Raw genomic sequence first — 19020 nt, 5'->3', positions numbered from 1 at the left:
AAAGAAATTAGGTGTTGAGTCAGCACTTAATTGTCAAAAATGGTAGAAAGAAATGATTAAAACAAAAAAATATGGTAGCTAGAAATCACAGAACTACATGCAAGTTCAAATTTTACTTTATTTAAATTCAAATGTAAAACTGATTAACAACTACATTGAAAGACTAAAAGGAAGTCAGAGGAATTCTGATCATAATGAGCTGTCATCACCACCACCCTGGTCTAAGCCATTGCTGTTTCTCAGCTGAGTCATTCAGCAACTTCCCAACTGGTCTCCCTCTTTTTCCCTCTCCTTACAGCAGCTAGATACTTTTTCGGATCACGCTGCTCTTCTGTGTAAAGCTCTCCAATGGTCCCTACTGTGCTCAGAATAAAATCCAAAATCACCACCATTACCTGCAAGACCCTTTACGATCTGGGGCCCTGCCTTCCTCTTCAACATTATGTTGAATTGCATCTCTCTTCTTGATCTCAAGCTCCAAGAACACTAGCCTTCTTTCTGGTTTGTTTGGGTTTTTATTTTTTGCACACTGAGTTCATTCCTAACTGAAGGCTGCTGCTTGTTATCTCTGTCTGGAATATTCTTCTCCCTCATCTTCATTATGATAATAACTTTTTGTGATTTAGATTTTAGCACAAATACAAGATTTGAGTTAGACCTTTTCTGAGCATTTAAATTCTTCCTCCTAGCCCATCAAGTCATTCTTCATCCACTCATTTTCTAGTTTTTCATTTGCTTTCATCCTAAAGAAAGGGGACTTATCTGTCTTGTTCTTTACTGTATTCACAGTGATAAGACTAATGCCTAGATTATAGGAGGTACTCAATTAAAACTTACTGAATAACTGAATGAATCCTCCTTTCATCTCTCTTTCACTCTACATATATAATTTTTTCTCTCCTTCGCTTCTCTTTTAAATAGAAATGTAAAATAAAATATTAATTCACACAGCAGGCATTTTCACAGGGGACTAGGTTGGCCTAAGTTTAGATTCATAAACTAGTGATCAGAAAATAGAGCCAGGCTAACAGTGCCAAGGGAAAAAAACAAGCTTCAGTACACCTCAGACTTATTTCCTCCCTCATAGATACTGAAAGATGGTGGCAATAAGTAGTGGAGAGAATATTTAGCAGGATAAAGTGCTATCAACTCACCTTAACTGGGAAAGGCAGTTACTGGAAACAAATTCAGCCCAAAAGTGGGCTTCTTCAACTGAAATATCAACTGCTGAATTATTGAGAAAGCATCCACCTACCAGTTATACCAGACATACCACATCCTATTTCACCTGTAACACTGGTTCTGATGAGTATCTCTTTGGTAATTGTTGGGAAAATTCAAGACAGGCTGCTTATAGAGTTTGTAGGGAAACAGGACTGGTAGCTTTCTTCATCATTCAAAACCTCTAAGCGCACCTTTTCTATTGTCAGTGCAACTAACCTCTAGTTACCTACAAACAGATGACCCAAAATGGTGTGGAACAGTCTATCGCCTGCAGGCGGCATGGTTACCTAATTTTCTAATACTGCCCAAGGCCTAGTTTCAAGTCCAGCTTCTGAGATCATACAAAAGAAGAAAGATACAGCCCAACTCAGATGAAGTCTCTGGAAACCAGAATTCAGAGTACTCTGTGGCTGCCCTTTTCAAGACACCGCTGGTGTTAGCGAAGCTCCAGATTGCCTGAAAATGTGAGTGGCTCATTTGTGTCCGACTCTTTGCAACCCCGTGGACTGTAGCTTGCCAGGCTACAGTCCATGGGATTATCCAGGCAAGATACTAGAGAAGATACTTGTAGCCATTCCCTTTTCCAGGGGATTTTCCTGACCTAGCGATTGAACCCATGTCTCCCACACTGTAGGCAGATTCTTTACCATCTGAGCCACAGGGGAAGCTTACTTCAACCATCAGTTCAGTTGCTGAGTCATGTCCGTCTCTTTGCAACCCCATGAATCACAGCATACCAGGCCTCCCTGTCCATCACCAACTCCCAGAGTTCACTCAGACTCACATCCCTCGAGTCAGTGATGCCATCCAGCCATCTCATCCTCCATTGTCCCCTTCTCCTCCTGGCCCCAATCCCTCCCAGCATCAGAGACTTTTCCAATGAGTCAACTCTTCGCATGAGGTGGCCAAAGCACTGGAGTTTCAGCTTTAGCATCATTCCTTCCAAAGAAATCCCAAGCATACCCACTATTAAAAAGTCAAAAGATTAACAGATGCAAATTAGAAAGGAGATGCAGGACTTATTTTGAGGGACAAATTGATTTTTATATTTTGGAGGGTAATCAGAAGTATTTTCACAACCCAGATAATCACGATGGTGTGATCACTCACCTAGAGCCAGTCATCCTGGAATGTGAAGTCAACTGGGCCTTAGAAAGCATCACTATGAACAAAGCTAGTGGAGGTGATGGAATCCCAGTTGAGCTATTTCAAATCCTAAAAGATGATGCTGTGAAAGTGCTGCATTCAATATGCCAGCACATTTGGAAAACTCAGCAGTGGCCACAGGGCTGAAAAAGGTCAGTTCTCATTCCAATCCCAAAGAAAGGCAATGCCAAAGAATGCTCATACTACCGCACAATTGCACTCATCCCACACACTACTAAAGTAATGCTCAAAATTCTCCAAGCCAGGCCTCAGCAATACGTGAACTGTGAACTCCTTGATGTTCAAGCTGGTTTTAGCAAAGGCAGAGGAACCAGAGATCAAATTGCCAACATCCTCTGGATCATGGAAAAAGCAAGAGAGTTCCAGAAAAACAACTATTTCTGCTTTATTGACTATGCCAAAGCCTTTGACTGTGTGGATCACAATAAACTGTGGAAAATTCTGAAAGAGATGGGAATACAGACCACCTGACCTGCCTCTTGAGAAATCTATATGCAGGTCAGGAAGCAACAGTTAGAACCGGACATGGAACAACAGACTGGTTCCAAATAGGAAAAGGAGTATGTCAAGTCTGTATATTGTCACCCTGCTTACATCATGAGAAATGCTGGATTGGAAGAAGCACAAGCTAGAATCAAGATTGCTGGGAGAAATATCAATAACCTCAGATATGCAGATGACACCATTCTTGTGGTAGAAAGTAAAGAGGAACTAAAAAGCCTCTTGTTGAAAGTGAAAGAGGAGAGTGAAAAAGTTAGCTTAAAGCTCAACATTCAGAAAACAAGGATCATGGCAAATGGATGAGGAAACAGTGGAAACAGTGGCTGACTTTTTATTTTTGGGGGCTTCAAAATCACTGCAGAGGGTGATTGCAGCCATGAAATTAAAAGACACTTACTCCTTGCAAGGAAAGTTATGACCAACCTAGATAGCATATTCAAAAGCAGAGACATTACTTTGCCAATAAAGGTCCATCTAGTCAAGGCTACGGTTTTTCCAGTGGTCATGTATGGATGTGAGAGTTGGACTGTGAAGAAAGCTGAATGCTGAAGAATTGATGCTTTTGAACTGTGGTGTTGGAGAAGACCTGAGAATCCGTTGGACTGCAAGGAGATCCAACCAGTCCATTCTAAAGGAGATCGGTCCTGGGTGTTCATTGGAAGGACTGATGCTAAAGCTGAAACTCCAATACTTTGGCCACCTGATGCGAAGAACTGACTCGTTGGAAAAGACCTTGATGCTGGGAGGGATTGGGGGCAGGAGGAGAAGGGGACGACAGGATGAGATGGCTGGATGGCATCACCGACTCAATGGACATGAGTTTGAGTAAACTCCAGGAATTGGTGATAGACAGGGAGGCCTGGCGTGCTGCGACTCATGGGGTTGCAAAGGAGTTGAACATGACTGAGTGACTGAACTGAACTGATCAGAAGTATACATGGGCTTCAGCCCACAGGGTTGTAAAGAGTTGGACACTACCAAGTGAACAAAAAAGACCTCTATCTGTGTACCCGGCTGCTCTGGGTCTTAGCTGCGGCGTGCAGCATCTTCAGTCTTCACTGTGGCATGCGGCATCTTCAGTCTTCACTGCGGCATGCGGCATCTTTAGCTGCGGCAGAGGAGATCTAGTTCCCTGACCACCCAGGTCCCCTGAGTTGGGATCATGGAGTGTCAGCCACTGGACCACCAGCAAAGTCCCAACATGGCAACTTTTATACTTGAGTCTTTAACTTCTTTTAAGAGTTACTGAGTTGGCCAAAAGGATCGTTTGGGTTTATGGAAAAACCTGAATGAACCTTTTGACCAATCCAATATAGTCTCTCTTCAATGAGCAATCAATCCTTGCAGCAGTCAACAACAGAGGTAAAAATGGGAGAAAAACTTTCTCATCTGCTTTTTCATTCTTTCCTTAAAATTAATGTTTTAAGGAAGTTTACAAATTAAAAAAAAAAAACAAACTAGGATATAGTTTGACAGCATTAGAAATCTGGTCAAAATTAAACCTTAAATGGCTACTGGAGGGAGAGTGGGAGCATTTGGCTATAGATGTATGTCAATCCTTGGCCTGAGAGTCCTCCAGTTTCACCATGCACAGGGCCCAGAGTACCAGTACTGAAACTCTAGCCAACACTGACATGTTATATAATGATCTGATAATAATTTCCCATGTCATATAAAAGAAGAAAGAAAAAACCAAGGAGGACAGGAAGATTCTGAACATGAGTAAAAGCTTCTCTCCTCTTTCTCCAAATTTCACACACTTACAGAGGAGGATGAACTCTGGCTGTGTGCCACTGTTAATACCATTTTGGGAGTGTTTTTCCCACTGAAAAATTCAGTGCAAGAGTATCACATTTTCAAGTGATTAAAAAAACAAGAGAGAGAGAAGAAGGCAGGGTGGGTGGTAATGAACAGTTCTAACATTTGAGTGTTAGCTCCAGATGCTTCTATTCCAAACCTCTCGCTGTTCTCCAAAGACAGATCTTTTCTTTAAAGGCCTCTATCAGCAGCAAAATCTAGATTTGATTATTTTAGAGGATTATTTGGAGAAAAAAATGTAGGTACAGTTCTCTTTCTCACCTTCACTATATTCACCACAAATGGCTTTTTCTTCCTTTAGGCATAGAGTCTATCAGGATTTCCATTCCATTGAGCAAAGTTTTTAGAGGTCTGAAAATCATTTGGAAGTGCAGGCTTTAGAAGAGGACATTATTTAGCTGGTATCTAGGATATCTGTATCCCTTGCTTTGGTATTTTAATTTCACCAAAGAAACATATGCTTGGTGGTCTGCACACAGAATCTATGTCTTGTGGTAATATCTAAAGTGGAACACTGGTACTCGATTTATTAAAGGGAAATTATTCTTTACTAAGTGTACCTTTGAAGGACCATAAGCAAAAATTCCAAATGTGCTTGGTGTTCCTGTAGTTTGATGGTCCCTCTGTGCCTCAGGGAACAAAATATAAGGCTCAGAGTGCAAATCCACAACACTGTCTTGGTAAATCTTGGTTTAATTTGATCTGTTTCATTAAGAAAAGTAACTGGCCTCATATGAAAAAAATACTACTTGGATCTTAAATGCAAAACAGGGATTTGCATGTGGTTAGCCCCTACATAGTCATATTGAAAACATGACTGAAAACCTAAACTTCAGTTCCTTCCCTCACTGGTAATGGAAAGACTACAACATTGCACGTGGTAGGATTCCTCTTAGGACCACCCTGGGCAGATTAACCATCGATCCCATATCATTAGGCAGTCCAATAACACAAGGCTGAACAACTGGACATCCCCCTGGTACACACTAAACTCTGAGCCATAACTCATTGGATAGCTGATCCCAATTCATAGCCATATTGCTCATTAAAAGGCATGTGATGTGATTTCTCAGAATGTAGAGTACCCTAATTCTATCAACAATCTTTTAAGCTGTGTAACAAAGTCAGAGATTTCCAAATGGCCCTACAGATAACTCAACATACACTGTTCACATAGACTGCAAGTGGCTCTACGACCTGTAATGTTTGAGCCCAGAACAACGTGAGGGCTGTATCTACTTGGGTACCTAACTTGGCAACTGAGCCAACTTTGTAAAGTTGCGACATATAGACATCTATAAGCCCCCCACAGATCTGAACCTTGTGAAGACTATAGCTTTTACTGTTGACAATCATTCTACACTACAGGCAGTTTAAAGTCATCCCTGATGCAGATGTAGGTATGAGAGCCATTTCTTGTTATCAATTTTATGTTTCCTCTCAAAATGCTGAAAATGTAAATGCCAAAGAAAGGCAGTACCAGATCACTATAAAGTTATCAGTGGAAGCCTGCGAGACACAAAGTTAAGCAGTCTGTAAGGATATAGAAATGCATTAGATAAAAAACTGATTCTTTGAAGAGAAGCAGATCATTTGTTGAAACATATTTTAGCACTTTTCAGTGTCAAAGCTCCTAAAATGCTTTTTATTTCACTGTTAAAAAAAAACATCCTTTTTAATAGAATCATGATTCTTCAGTTTTCTCCTTTATTAAGAAAAAAAATGTGACTCAGGGAAATAAAATTCAAGTAAGCACTGATGACCTCACCTGGGCATTGAAACATATATTTTGAGCTTTTCTTTCTTAAATTACAAAGGAACTGTATTTCTCAAAAAATACCATCCCCTTCCCTATAACTGTATGCTGGTCACTGCATCCAACTTCACCTTGCAGTGATAAACAGACTTTCTTCAGGGTGAGAAACCCGTCATGTGCACAGCTACCTAACATGCCTGTTATAATGACATAGGAGAGATCCTATTTATTTGTAAATAGGTGCATTAAGACTGAGTTAATACTTATAAAGATAAGTATAAACAAAGATGAACTATACTAGAGGGAGATATGTGAGGGAGAGAGTTAAATTCAGTCAGGTCAATCTTGCACTTCTGAAAAGACTCAAATATGAGAGAACCAAATGAAGGAACAGTCTAGAATGGCATTAAACTCCACTGTATAAAATAGACAAAGCGAAATTATTCTTGCCCAATTACCAAATAATGGTATAGGACTACTGTAGACCAATTATATTATAGAACAGTTGCTAGGTATAGTTCTCAAACTGCTAAAAAGAAACCCTGCACCAGTGATTGTGGGTATTTAATTTTAACCCTTGATAGGAAGTGAGGAAGAGTGATTTTTTTCTCTTCTTCAGGAAATAAAATTTTTTTTAAAAAGCAAATCAGACTTCCCAGACTCAGCACAGATCCAACAGCCCTAAGCTGTTTCCAGATAAACAGTTCAAACATTCTAGGAGAGAAATCTGTAATTTCCTAATCAATGATTTTTAGGGAATAAAATTCCCTACTAAAACAATCAAACTGGACACCAAATAGAGAGGTTAGAAGCAAACCACACATAGTCTAGATAAGTCACAATAATGTCTGTTGTAAAATTTAACCCTTTGGAGACATAAATAACAGAATGCCTCCACCAAGCACTCGGGTATCCTGCTTTATTGCTGAGCCTGGCCAGCCATAAGACCTTTTTCTTTTTGCTGCCAGAGAGATAATGCCACTGATGTGGGCTCAGAGAGGAGAGCCATATCTCCTCCAGTCAATTAAGGAGTGGCGTGGACCAGGCTCGGACAGAGCCCCAGGGCAGTGGCCACTCTGCACTTCCTTCCCGGTGGAGTGGGGAAGGAAATAGGAGACCACAAGCCTCTTCCGGGGATATAAGGAATTCTCACAGAGGATGGCAGATTCTCTACAAATGAAGTTCAATGAAAAACAGTCTCACCGCCAGAAGCCGAGGCACAAACAGACGATGCCCCATCCCCAGAAGTTCCAGCACTCGACACGCATACTCATTCACCAGCTTGCTCCTCTCGTCGTGCATGTCCTGGGACTTTTTGACAGGAGCTGTGAGCTTAGCAGCTGGGGCTGGGCAGGGCACCCCTTCTTCCATGAGCAGTAAGTAGGTATCCAGAATGAGAAAGCGGGATCTCTTATCCACAATTTTGAGAACTGCGGTGGGAGGGGAGCCAGGCTTCGGTCTCCCCGGGAGCACGCACAAGACAGTCTGTGATGGGAACTGCCAGCTAACGTCTCCACGAGAAAAACATTTTGGCTAAATTATCCACTGTGAGAGAGCCCCAGAGAAGACTGGAAATGAAATCAAATGCTGATCTAAATTAAAAACAACAACAAAAAAAAAAAACAACAACAAAAAAATGGCAAAAGCAATCAAACGCAAGAAAATGGCCAAGAATGATGCAGGAGAGTTCACATACATGTGTAAAAACGGACAAGATGCTTAGAAGGGTCTAGCATGAGAGAGTGTGTGAGTGTGTGCTGTGCATATGTGTGTGTGAGACGGTGTGTGTGTGTGTGAGAGAGAAAGAAGAGACAGCAGCAGCGGTAGCCAGGAAGCCAGGGCAGTTGCGAAGCTGCAAGGAGAAAAGGATGAGCTCATTGCAATCCTTGGTTCGTGACAAGCAGCGCTGCTGTTGCTGCTGCTGCTGCCTCTCGCTGTGAATCAGTAATGAAGGGGTAGGGAAGGAAGGGGAGGGAAGAGAAGGAGGTAGGTGAATGAGCATGCAGACTGTGTCTCGGGGGAGAATGCTGTAATAGGAAGCCAATGGCGAGCCGTTGGGCAGATGCACTTCCCCTCCCAGTCCACCTTCAATCAGTGTTAGGCTGACAGCTTATGCTGTTGAATCCTAAACCCACAGACAGACGAACTAGCTTCTCCCAACATGTGATGCTCACAGGAAAATCAGCCAGCCTGCCGGCTAAAAGACTGACCTTTACTCACTCCTGCTTTCTAATAACGATGGATACCAGTCTGATTTTATACCACATATTTAAAGTGGGAGGCTCCAATCCTCGTTAGACCACTGAAATTTCTAACAGAAGAGAGGCTTAGGGGAAGATGACAAAGTATGGACAGAAGAGCAAGGACCGAGGAGCTAAGAAACGACACACCCTCAAGTTGAAGTGTTTATGCAGTAATGACTTTTCGCAGTGCTAGGATATGCAAAAGTAACACGTCATTCTGGGAAGGCTAGCTGCAACTAAAAGGAATATTTTTTTTTATTATGTTTATTTTTTATTGAGGTATGGTTGATGTAAAATATAAGTTTCAGGTGTACAACACAGTGAAAATGAAGATTTTTATAACTATATAATATGATGAAGCATAAAAACCTACAACATTATAATAAAAGCATACCTTTAAGGAACTATTAAAGTTGAGATTCTCAAAGTAGAAATAACTTTCCTAACCTAAAGACTTTGATAAACACTCAGTTAATAGTTCTAAACATTGTGTTGATATCTTCCGGTCTAGTCCTGCCTTGTAATAAGATAACTGAGAGTCATCCACAGTTTAAAATTTTACAATCTTAGTATTGCAGTTTTACATTAATTTCCTTGGTGTGAACAATCAGTTGTCACAAAATCAAGGCAAAAGGACAAGATCCTCACTCAGTGTAGTTTCTTAACTTTATCCTAACAATTAACTAACACATACCCAGAATCTTGGTGCTAAATCTCTGGAGTTGGTCATGAATACCAGACCAGCTTCTCCATACAAAACTGTAGCATGGTACAGAGTTAATGGGGCTAGGAAAGCCAGAGCAAGTTCCTTCTCTTAATCTGACAAATAAGAGTTACGGATCTCATTTATCGACATAAATCACGATCATCTCTGTGATAGTGATTACTAAATTACATTAATTACAGAACTGAAGATTAAGGGAAATGTTGCCTTCTTTAACAGAATATTGTTTGATTTCTTTTCCCAAAACTTCAGGAGAATATTATTTTGGTTAAACATTTAAAGTATTAATTAACAAAATATCTTAAATAAGATATGTATATATTGCTGTCAAGCCTTCTATTTCTTCCAAAAATTATTTCTCAAAAAATATACAGAAAACTCAGCAGTGGCCACAGGACTGGAAAAGGTCAGTTTTCATTTCAATTCCAAAGAAAGGCAATGCCAAAGAATGCTCATACTACTGCACAATTGCATTCATCTCACATGTTAGTAAAGTAATGCTCAAAATTCTCCAAGCCAGGCTTCAGCAATACGTGAACCAGGAACTCCCTGATGTTCAAGCTGGTTTTAGAAAAGGCAGAGGAACCAGAGATCAAATTGCCAACATCCGCTGGATCATCGAAAAGCAAGAGAGTTCCAGAAAAACATCTACTTCTGCTTTATTGACTATGCCAAAGCCTTTGACTCTGTGGATCACAATAAACTGTGGAAAATTCTGAAAGAGATGTCAATACCAGACCACCTGACCTGCCTCTTGAGAAATCTGTATGCAGGTCAGGAAGCAACAGTTAGAACTGGACATGAACAACAGACTGGTTCCAAATAGGAAAAGGAGTACGTCAAGGCTGTATATTGTCACCCTGCTTATTTAACTTCTACGCAGAGTACATCATGAGAAATGCTGGACTGGAAGAAACACAAGCTGGAATCAAGATTGCCGGGAGAAATATCAATAACCTCAGATATGCAGATGACACCACCCTTATGGCAGAAAGTGAAGAGGAGCTAAAAAGCCTCTTGTTGAAAGTGAAAGAGGACAGCGAAAAAGTTGGCTTAAAGCTCAACATTCAGAAAACGAAGATCATGGCATCCGGTCCCATCACTTCATGGCAAATAGATGGGGAAACAGTAGAAACAGTGTCAGACTTTATTTTGGGGGGCTCCAAAATCACTGCAGATGGTGACTGCAGCCATGAAATTAAAAGATGCTTAACCCTTGGAAGCAAAGTTATAACCAACCTAGATAGTATATTCAAAAGCAGAAACATTACTTTGCCGACTGAGGTCCGTCTAGTCAAGGCCATGGTTTTTCCTGTGGTCATGTATGGATGTGAGAGTTGGACTGTGAAGAAGGCTGAGCGCCGAAGAATTGATGCTTTTGAACTGTGGTGTTAGAGAAGACTCTTGAGAGTCCGTTGGACTGCAAGGAGATCCAACCAGTCCATTCTGAAGGAGATCAGCCCTGGGTGTTCTTTGGAAGGAATGATGCTAAAGCTGAAACTCCAATACTTTGGCCACCTCATGCGAAGAGTTGACTCACTGGAGAAGACTGATGCTGGGAGGGATTGGGGGCAGGAGGAGAAGGGGACGACCAAGGATGAGATGGCTGGATGGCATCACCGACTCAATGGCAGTGAGTCTGAGTGAACTCTGGGAGTTGGTGATGGACAGGGAGGCCTGGCGTGCTGCGATTCATGGGGTCGCAAAGATTCGGACATGACTGAGCAACTGAACTGAAAACAAACACACATCTCACACACACATAAAAGAAACACCTGCATTTTTACCTTCTTTACATAGTGGAGTTCTGCATGAGCTTTTGTTTGAAAAGACTGTGTTACTGTGTGAACAGCACTGCCTTAGTAGCTTCACATTTAAGAGCAAGGGGATATTTTGACTTGAACAAGAAGGAAGAATTCAGTGACTCCTTAGCTTAAAGGATTTTTTTTTTTAAACTATCAACTTTTTTTTTTAAAGGATAGGGGAGTTGCTCCCATGTATGTGACTTGGTCTCGAAGAACACTAGCAGAAGCATTATTTCAAATTTATATAAACCAGAAACAAAAAACGTATTGTCCAAAAGAACTCTGGTAAAAAAGAAGTAAAAAAGTAATCAAAAGACTTCGGAACTATAGGGTTTGGCTCTGATGCACACAAAAGAAGTTAAAATTATATGTATTAAATAGTAAGTGTGATAATTAAATATGATATTTTAACGAGCAAACCAGGTTATACTTCAAACACATAGGTACATTTAACAAGATGCTGTAAACTATAAACAGGTGGTAATACGTTTCAGTTTTCCCAGTCTCTCCATCATTCTTCCCCTAATGTACCTATTACTCTTGAAGAGAGAAAAGGCACAGTCAGCCTGGGGCTCTGGGTGACTCCTGCTGGGATGGCATAAGTATTTATAACGGGTCAGGTCTTGGGTCCAGGGCACACCTCCTCCAATCAGGCTAAGGAACTGGGGTCACACTGGGGCCCTACTGAAGGCACAGGGGATTAGAGGAAGGAGCAGGAGGACATGGGGGCAGGTCTAGCTGACTCCTCCTACCAGCCCCTGAAGCAAGATCCTGAGCCAGAAGGTGCAGAACTGCCAACAGTGGTGGGTGGAGAAGGTGGAGCTGCTGACAGCCTGGTTGGAACTAGGTCCTAGGGCTTCATTCCCCGGACAGGCCAGTAGAGAGTAAAGCTGAAGATGAGGAGGGAGCAACAGCACCGAGTGCCCACAACACTGCATGGACCCAGAACATGGCAAAGTTGGCGGAAAAGGGCAAAGGCCCTTTCAAATTCCGGGTGATTCAAATTTCAAATGCCGGGTGGCCCACCAAGCCTGGCAGGTGTCCGCTGTCTGCCAATGACCTCACTGTTTTCAGGTTGGCTTCCCCTTAAGAATAGGCTGTTGATCAGTATCAGGTAAAGCATCACTTGGTAAAAAGGAAGAATGTAACTAGTGATTTCTGAAGCCCTAGAAGAGTGAGTAATCTCAGTGACCATTTCCCCTTATGCCTCCCCAACTCCCCAAGTAAATTATTTATCACTCATCAGATTTAGCAATAAATACAGTAAACTTTTGAAAGACAAATTTTTGAGTTATATAGTAGGCCAAAAATGAAACTAATGATAGAAAAGAAACTCTTCTGCATTAACCAGTTAATAATACATGATTTCTCATATTTCCTTACACTAGGAGATTTTTTAGAAAATTCTGTAAAGTAAGTTCAACAGCAAACTGAAGATAATATGGGAAATGTGGATGAGTCATCCTATGAGGCAGAGTGACAGAGAGGTAAAGGGGCCCAGGCAGTGGTCCCAAAGCCATCGTCTAAAGAACAGCAGCCTCATGCTGGAGCGCTGGAAGCAGGTGCATGGTGGTGCCGTCCTAATTAGAGCTCTGGGCTTGAGTGCGCTTCCTGAGCCACTCCACTGACTGTGGCCATGTGCAGGACATAAATAGATTTCCACTGTAAAATGAAAAGCATACTTGACTTAATTTATGGAACTGTAATTAAGAACACTGAGTGCATAGTTACTTCAGGGGTTCAGTTCAGTCGCTCAGTCGTGTCCAACTCTTTGCGACCCCATGAATCACAGCACGCCAGGCCTCCCTGTCCATCACCAACTCCTGGAGTTCACTCAGACTCACGTCCATCAAGTCAGTGTTGCCATTCAGCCATCTCATCCTCTGTTGTCCCCTTCTCCTCCTGCCCCCAATCCCTCCCAGCATCAGGGTCTTTTCTAATGAGTCAACTCTTTGCATGAGGTGGCCAAAGTATTGGAGTTTCAGCTTTAGCATCATTCCTTCCAAAGAACACCCAGGGCTGATCTCCTTCAGAATGGACTGGTTGGATCTCCTTGCAGTCCAATGGACTCTCGAGAGTCTTCTCCAACACCACAGTTCAAAAGCATCAATTCTTCGGCACTCAACTTTCTTCACAGTCCAACTCTCACACCCACACATGACCACAAGAAAAACCATGGCCTTGACCAGACGGACCTTTGTTGGCAAAGTAATGTCTCTGCTTTTAGGTTACAAAGGTGAAAAAAGGAAAACACTTCCCAATCTGCAGGAGCTTCACATCAGGGAGGCATTCAAACACAAAGGTAAAGCAGGGCGTGGACACTGTTAGAGGAGGAGGAACACACTGTGTGTTGTGACCTAGTCATGTCTCCACCGTCTGCAACGGATGCAGACAGCAGTGGGTTTAGACTAGTGGGATTGGCCTGGCTCCAAATGCAGGAGTAATAATAATTAAACATCTCTAAGAGCAAAGCAGGGCATTGCTTACAAATATCATCCTTTAGTCACATTTACTAACTGAATGACACGAGTGAGGTACTTAACACTCTCTGGGCCTCTGTGAAAAGGTAGTATCACCTACCTAGTCAAGTCACTCTGAAAACTTAATAATTGATGTATAGAAAGGAATTATCTCCTAGTGCCTAACACAGGATGGGCACCAGATAACCCTAGAATTTCTTTCATTCTTTCTAGAAAGTCAAGAAAAGAGGAGAGCAAGTGTAAAATGCATCGTCTTCATCTGGGTTAGAGTCTAGAAAGACAGAAGGCTCTGGATGTTTTAACAGAGAGTTACCCAAATACCGATAAAAGATGCTCCTGTAAGACCAACTGCCTCTTTAGTTGAGATTTAGATGGCGAATAGTAAGTAGCAAAAGGATCCATGCTCTTCTCAACTAGCACAGGTGAAACTTCAAAAACTCAATTCTCTATTTCTTTTTTGTCTTCTAGACTATTTTTAAAAAGCTGAGGGCTCAACAGTTTGGCAAGTTCCTAAGATCCAACAAGAATGGATACTACCCTCTCCAGTATTCTTGCCTGGAGAATTCCATGGACAGAGGAGCCTGGCGGTCTATAGTCCATGGGGTTGGGAAGAGTCGGACACGACTGAGTGACTAACGCTTTCACGTTTTTTTTGTTTTTTTAAAGATCCAACAAAAATAAATAAATAATATCAAGTAGTATGGTATCTTGGAACTCTAAAAAACCCACAACTCACTCTGCCATTCAATTCTTGGTTCTGCTTAGCACTGTTCCTTGTGCTTCTGGAGGTAGAAAGAACATCAGAGACTGCTTCTGTCTTTATGGATTATTCAGGCTACTTGAAGAAAAGGCTAAAATGAAATGTAATGAGACCAAGTATACAACTTGGATCACAGGGAAATGAGTCTCTTTATCTTGTAGCTGGGATTCATACACTGAGGAATTAAGAGTTCAAAATAAGAAAGTACATAATTAGCTAATATCATGGCTGGTATGGGTACTTCAGCTTACAAGATTATTGGAACTCAAAGAAGAAAAAAGATCCTTGTAAAATATTACAGACTTACCTAGTTTTCTACAAATGTTTAGATTCTTGTGACACTTTAAGCACAGCTATCTTAAAGGAGTTTTTTTTGTTTTACTTTTTTAGAAGAGAGAACTTTTCCCCACCAAAAGCAATTCAACAACATTCTGAAGAGTCATGGCAGTATCACTACTACCTTGTTATCTACTCTTGTGATCAGATTTAAGAGTAATCATAATTTATTAATGTAAGAACGTCTACAGTCTCTTTGGGAGTTGGTCATTTTGCTCTGTTTCCTTATCTTTGTTGGCAGTTGGCTCAAAAGACTGCCTATTTGTATTACTGGACCTTTGTATTTGTTTAAAAAGGACTACTTATGGTAAGTGAGAAACCTGAAGCTTCCAGGCACTCAGTTGGATCTTGTATTTTATAATCACACAGGATACAGGATTTTTTTCCATGCGATGTTAGTGAAAATATCTAAACACAGTCAGTTTCCTTTTCTTCAAGCTAATTATCCTTGTTGATAACTGGGTCTCCTATGAGCTGGTTTCTGGACCATTCTAGACTGTTCACAGTCCTACTTCCTGCTCCAAGGAGATGATTTTGTTGGACAGTGTATCTCAATAAAGTATTGCCCACACTAATATACTTGATAACTCTAGAATCATGAAATGATGATTTTATGATTAACAGAATCATCAAATAATGCAACGTTTTTAGACCCTAGAAACATCAAAGTCTAACACACACGTTCGTCCTACTGATGAAAAGACTGAGGTGGCAGGTAAGCGACTTGCTCACAATCATAAAACATGCCTGAAGGCGAGCCAGGAAGCCAGAGCCCCACTGCACTGCAGAGGACCTAGCATTTCCTGCTCTGTAACTTGCTCTCTTTTGGTAATGAAGCCCATTAAAAAAACAAACAAACAAACAAACAACCTCTCAGAAGGAAGACTGTGCTCCACCATTTTAATGGAACTGATCTGAAGCCTGGTCCTGCCATCTGACATGAATGAACCTAAGAGACTTAAATTTGAGTTGAGAGGAGGCTTCCAAAAGTCTGCCTTGATAACAGACACTTCTGAACACACACTTGTGATAATAAAGCACATCTGCCTTCTAGGTTTGAACTGAGAAGCACTCTCTTCTTCAATCATACAGAGAAGCTACACCCTTGGCCGCTAGGCCATAGTGTCTACATAAAAGCAGCTTTTTTGAAGCCATGTTAGTGATGAGCTTGAAAATGGAAGCTAACTTGGTTCATTCATTCCCTCCTCTGGACAGATTATGTGAGGCTCATCTTTATTTTCAAATTGAAGCAGAAGGCATAAATGGTAGCATAGGTCTGTTTTTTTAAAAAAATTATTTATTTAATTAATTAATAGGTTGGTGCAAACGTAATTGTGGTTTGGGACCATGAATTTTAAGTCATTATAATAACTAGGCTCAAACACATCTTTATTAATCAAAATAGGTACCACTACAATCAACACATTTTTGTCAACAAGAAATAAGTGTGTTTATTCCTGTAGTATAAAAACACATCCTTCAGGATTCCGTGAACTCTTGGAAAGCTTCTTCTGCCTCCTGCTGGTTGTGAAAGCCTTTTCCCTGTGAAGTTGTCAATATGCTTGAGTCAGCAAGAGGTCAGGGGAATATGGTGGATGAGGCAAAACTTCCCAGCTCAATCCGTTTATCTTTTGATAAACCTACCTCGTGTTGGTTGTGTGATATGCACTCAGGCGTTGTCATGGAGAAGAACTGGGCCCTTTCTGTTGACCAATGCCAGCTGCAGACATTGTAGTGTTCAGTGCATCTCATTGATTTGCTGAGCATACTTCTCAGATGTAATGGTTTCACCAGGATTCAGAAAGCTGAAGTGGATCAGATGGGCAGCAGACCACCAAACAGAGACCATGACCATTTTTTGGTACAAGTTTGGCTTTAGGAAGTGCTTTGGAGCTTCTTCTTGGTTTAACCACTGAGTTGGTCATCACTGGTTGTCGTATACAATCCACTTTTTGTCACACCTCTCAGTCTCACTGAGAAATGGTTCACTGTTGTTGTGTAGATTAAGAGAAGACAACAAAAACTATGATTTTTTAAATCTGTGGTCAGCTCATAAGGCAACCACTTATCAAGCTTTATCACCTTTTTAATTTGCTTCAAGGGCTGAATGACAGCAGAATGGTTGATGCTGAATTCATTGGCAACTTCTGGTGTATTAATAGGTGTAAGAGGATTAGCTTCAATGATTGCTCTCAATTAATCATTGTCAACTTCTGATGGCCAGCTACCATGCTCCTCATCTTCAAGGCTCCTGTCTCCTTTGCAAAACTTCTTAAAGCACCACTGCACTATACATTTGTTAGCTGGGCCAAATACATTGTTGATATTGCGAGTTGTTTCCGCTGCTTTATGACCCATTTTGAACTTAAATAAGAAAACCGCTCAAATTTGCTTTTTGTCTAATATCATTTCTATAGTCTAAAATAAATACAAAACCCACAGCAAGTAATAAGTCATTAGCAAAAAAACATAAAGTGACAAGTGTGCGTTAAAATGATGTATAACAACCACATTTAGTTAAGAATGTACTTCAATATCAAATGGCAAATTTCAACGATGCAAAAGCCGTGATTACTTTTGCTAATGATTTACTTCTGGCTGCACTGGGTATTCGTTTCTGGCGCAGGTTTTCTCTAGGTGGTAAGTGGTGGCAACTCTCCAGCTGCAGTGCGTGCGCTTCTCCCTGCAGTGGCTTCTCCTGTTGCAGAGCACAGACTCTATGAGTGCGGGCCTCAGTAGTGGCCTCCTGTGGGCGCAGTAGCTGCAGCTCATGGACTTAGCTTCTCACGGTATGTGGGATCTTCCCAGACCAGGGATGCAATATGTGTCCCCTGCATCGGCAGGCAAGTTCTTCACCACTGGATCACCAGGGAAACCCCAAAGGTCTGTTTTTTAATTTTAAATAGAGATTAAAATGATGACATATTGAATCGAGACTGTTCCTTGATGATCTCAAGCTAGACTGGCATTTTACGTTTTTCTGTATTTTGTCATTGTTGTTGAAAATAATGAGGTGCTATATTCATCTTGATAAGTTGTGAATTGCCTCTTCCTCCTGCTCATGGTCCATCTCCAGTTTCTATTAAATTTTCTATCTCTGGAATCTTTGTGTTACATAGAATGGTAGGTGTAGTTTAACAGCTGTCACTGTGAAAAATAATATTTTCAGTGGATGAGTTATATGGGTCAGCTCATGTATTAGCAAGTGAATTTGTTTCCACAAAATGAATATGTCAAGATAAGGACATTCAATTTTTTTTTGGAATAGCTAAGTCCATGTTCTGAAATCAAGATGCTAATAGACTATGCTAGTTCCCTCTTCCCTGCTTCCCACTCATGACTTCAAATGGATTCAGTAGAATTTCAAAAGTAGCAAGCTGGTGAGAGTAGAGGTGCTTTTTCCTTCACTTTCACTGAAGGTGACTGGCTTTCTCTCCACTTCCCTTGCGCGTTCAGCCCTGTATACACTGAGTGTTGCCACAAGCTGTCTTGCAGGATGACGGTAACAAATGAACAAGTGTGTGAGGGTCTTTACTGCTTGGTGGGCTCCTTCCCCTACCTCACACACATATTTGTTTCAAGCAAATCCTAACAAAACAACTTACACATCACAAACTCTTGATAAACATTTAAGTGACTGAAAGTATAAAGAATAATAGTTACCATTTATTTGGATCCTATAACAGCCATGAATTGGGCTTCACAGGTGGTGTTAGTGGTAAAGAACCTGCTTGTCAATACAGGAGACATAAGAGATGCAGGTTCGATCCTTGCATTGGGAAGATCCCCTGAGGAGGGCATGGCAACCCACTCCAGTATTCTTGCTTGCAGAATCCCATGGACTGGCAGGCTACAGTCCGTAGAGTTGCAGAGAGTCGGACATGACTAAACTGACTTGGCAAACATGCCACAGCCATGAATTATGCCAAGGCCTTACAGTATGTATTACTGCAGTTAATATTAACAACCAAGTACACCCATTTTGGGCTTCCCTGGTGGCTCTGAAGGTAAAGAATCCACCTGCAATGTGGGAGGCCAGGGTTTGATCCCTGAGTTGGGAAGATCCCCTGGAGGAGGGCATGGCAAGCCTCTCCAGTGTTCTTGCCTGGAGAATCCCCATGGACAGAGGAGCCTGACGGACTACAGTCCACGGGGTCACAAAGAATTGGACACAACTGAGCGACTAAGCACACACACACCCATTTT

The 19020-nt window shown here is 41.4% G+C and overlaps 1 protein-coding gene across 8 annotated transcripts in view; it reads right to left on the bottom strand.

Moving 5' to 3' along the window:
• The window catches only part of RABGAP1L (RAB GTPase activating protein 1 like), a 726671-nt gene that overhangs the window by 154386 nt on the left and 553265 nt on the right, over positions 1 to 19020 (bottom strand). For 2 of the 8 annotated variants that reach the window (XM_012187572.4, XM_042229124.1), the window contains exon 1: positions 7670 to 8423. The exons of the other annotated variants lie outside the window; for them this stretch is intronic. In XM_012187572.4, coding sequence (XP_012042962.1) covers positions 7670 to 7837 — 168 coding nt within the window. In that variant the 5' untranslated portion in view covers positions 7838 to 8423. Of the gene's footprint in view, positions 1 to 7669; positions 8424 to 19020 lie in introns of those variants that run through there. 8 annotated transcript variants of the gene reach the window in all.

This window comes from Ovis aries, chromosome 12 (genome assembly GCF_016772045.2).
Source record: "Ovis aries strain OAR_USU_Benz2616 breed Rambouillet chromosome 12, ARS-UI_Ramb_v3.0, whole genome shotgun sequence".
NCBI lineage: Eukaryota > Metazoa > Chordata > Mammalia > Artiodactyla > Bovidae > Ovis > Ovis aries.
The sequence above is the reverse complement of the archived record's forward strand: the minus strand, read 5'-3'. Positions and strand labels throughout refer to the sequence as shown.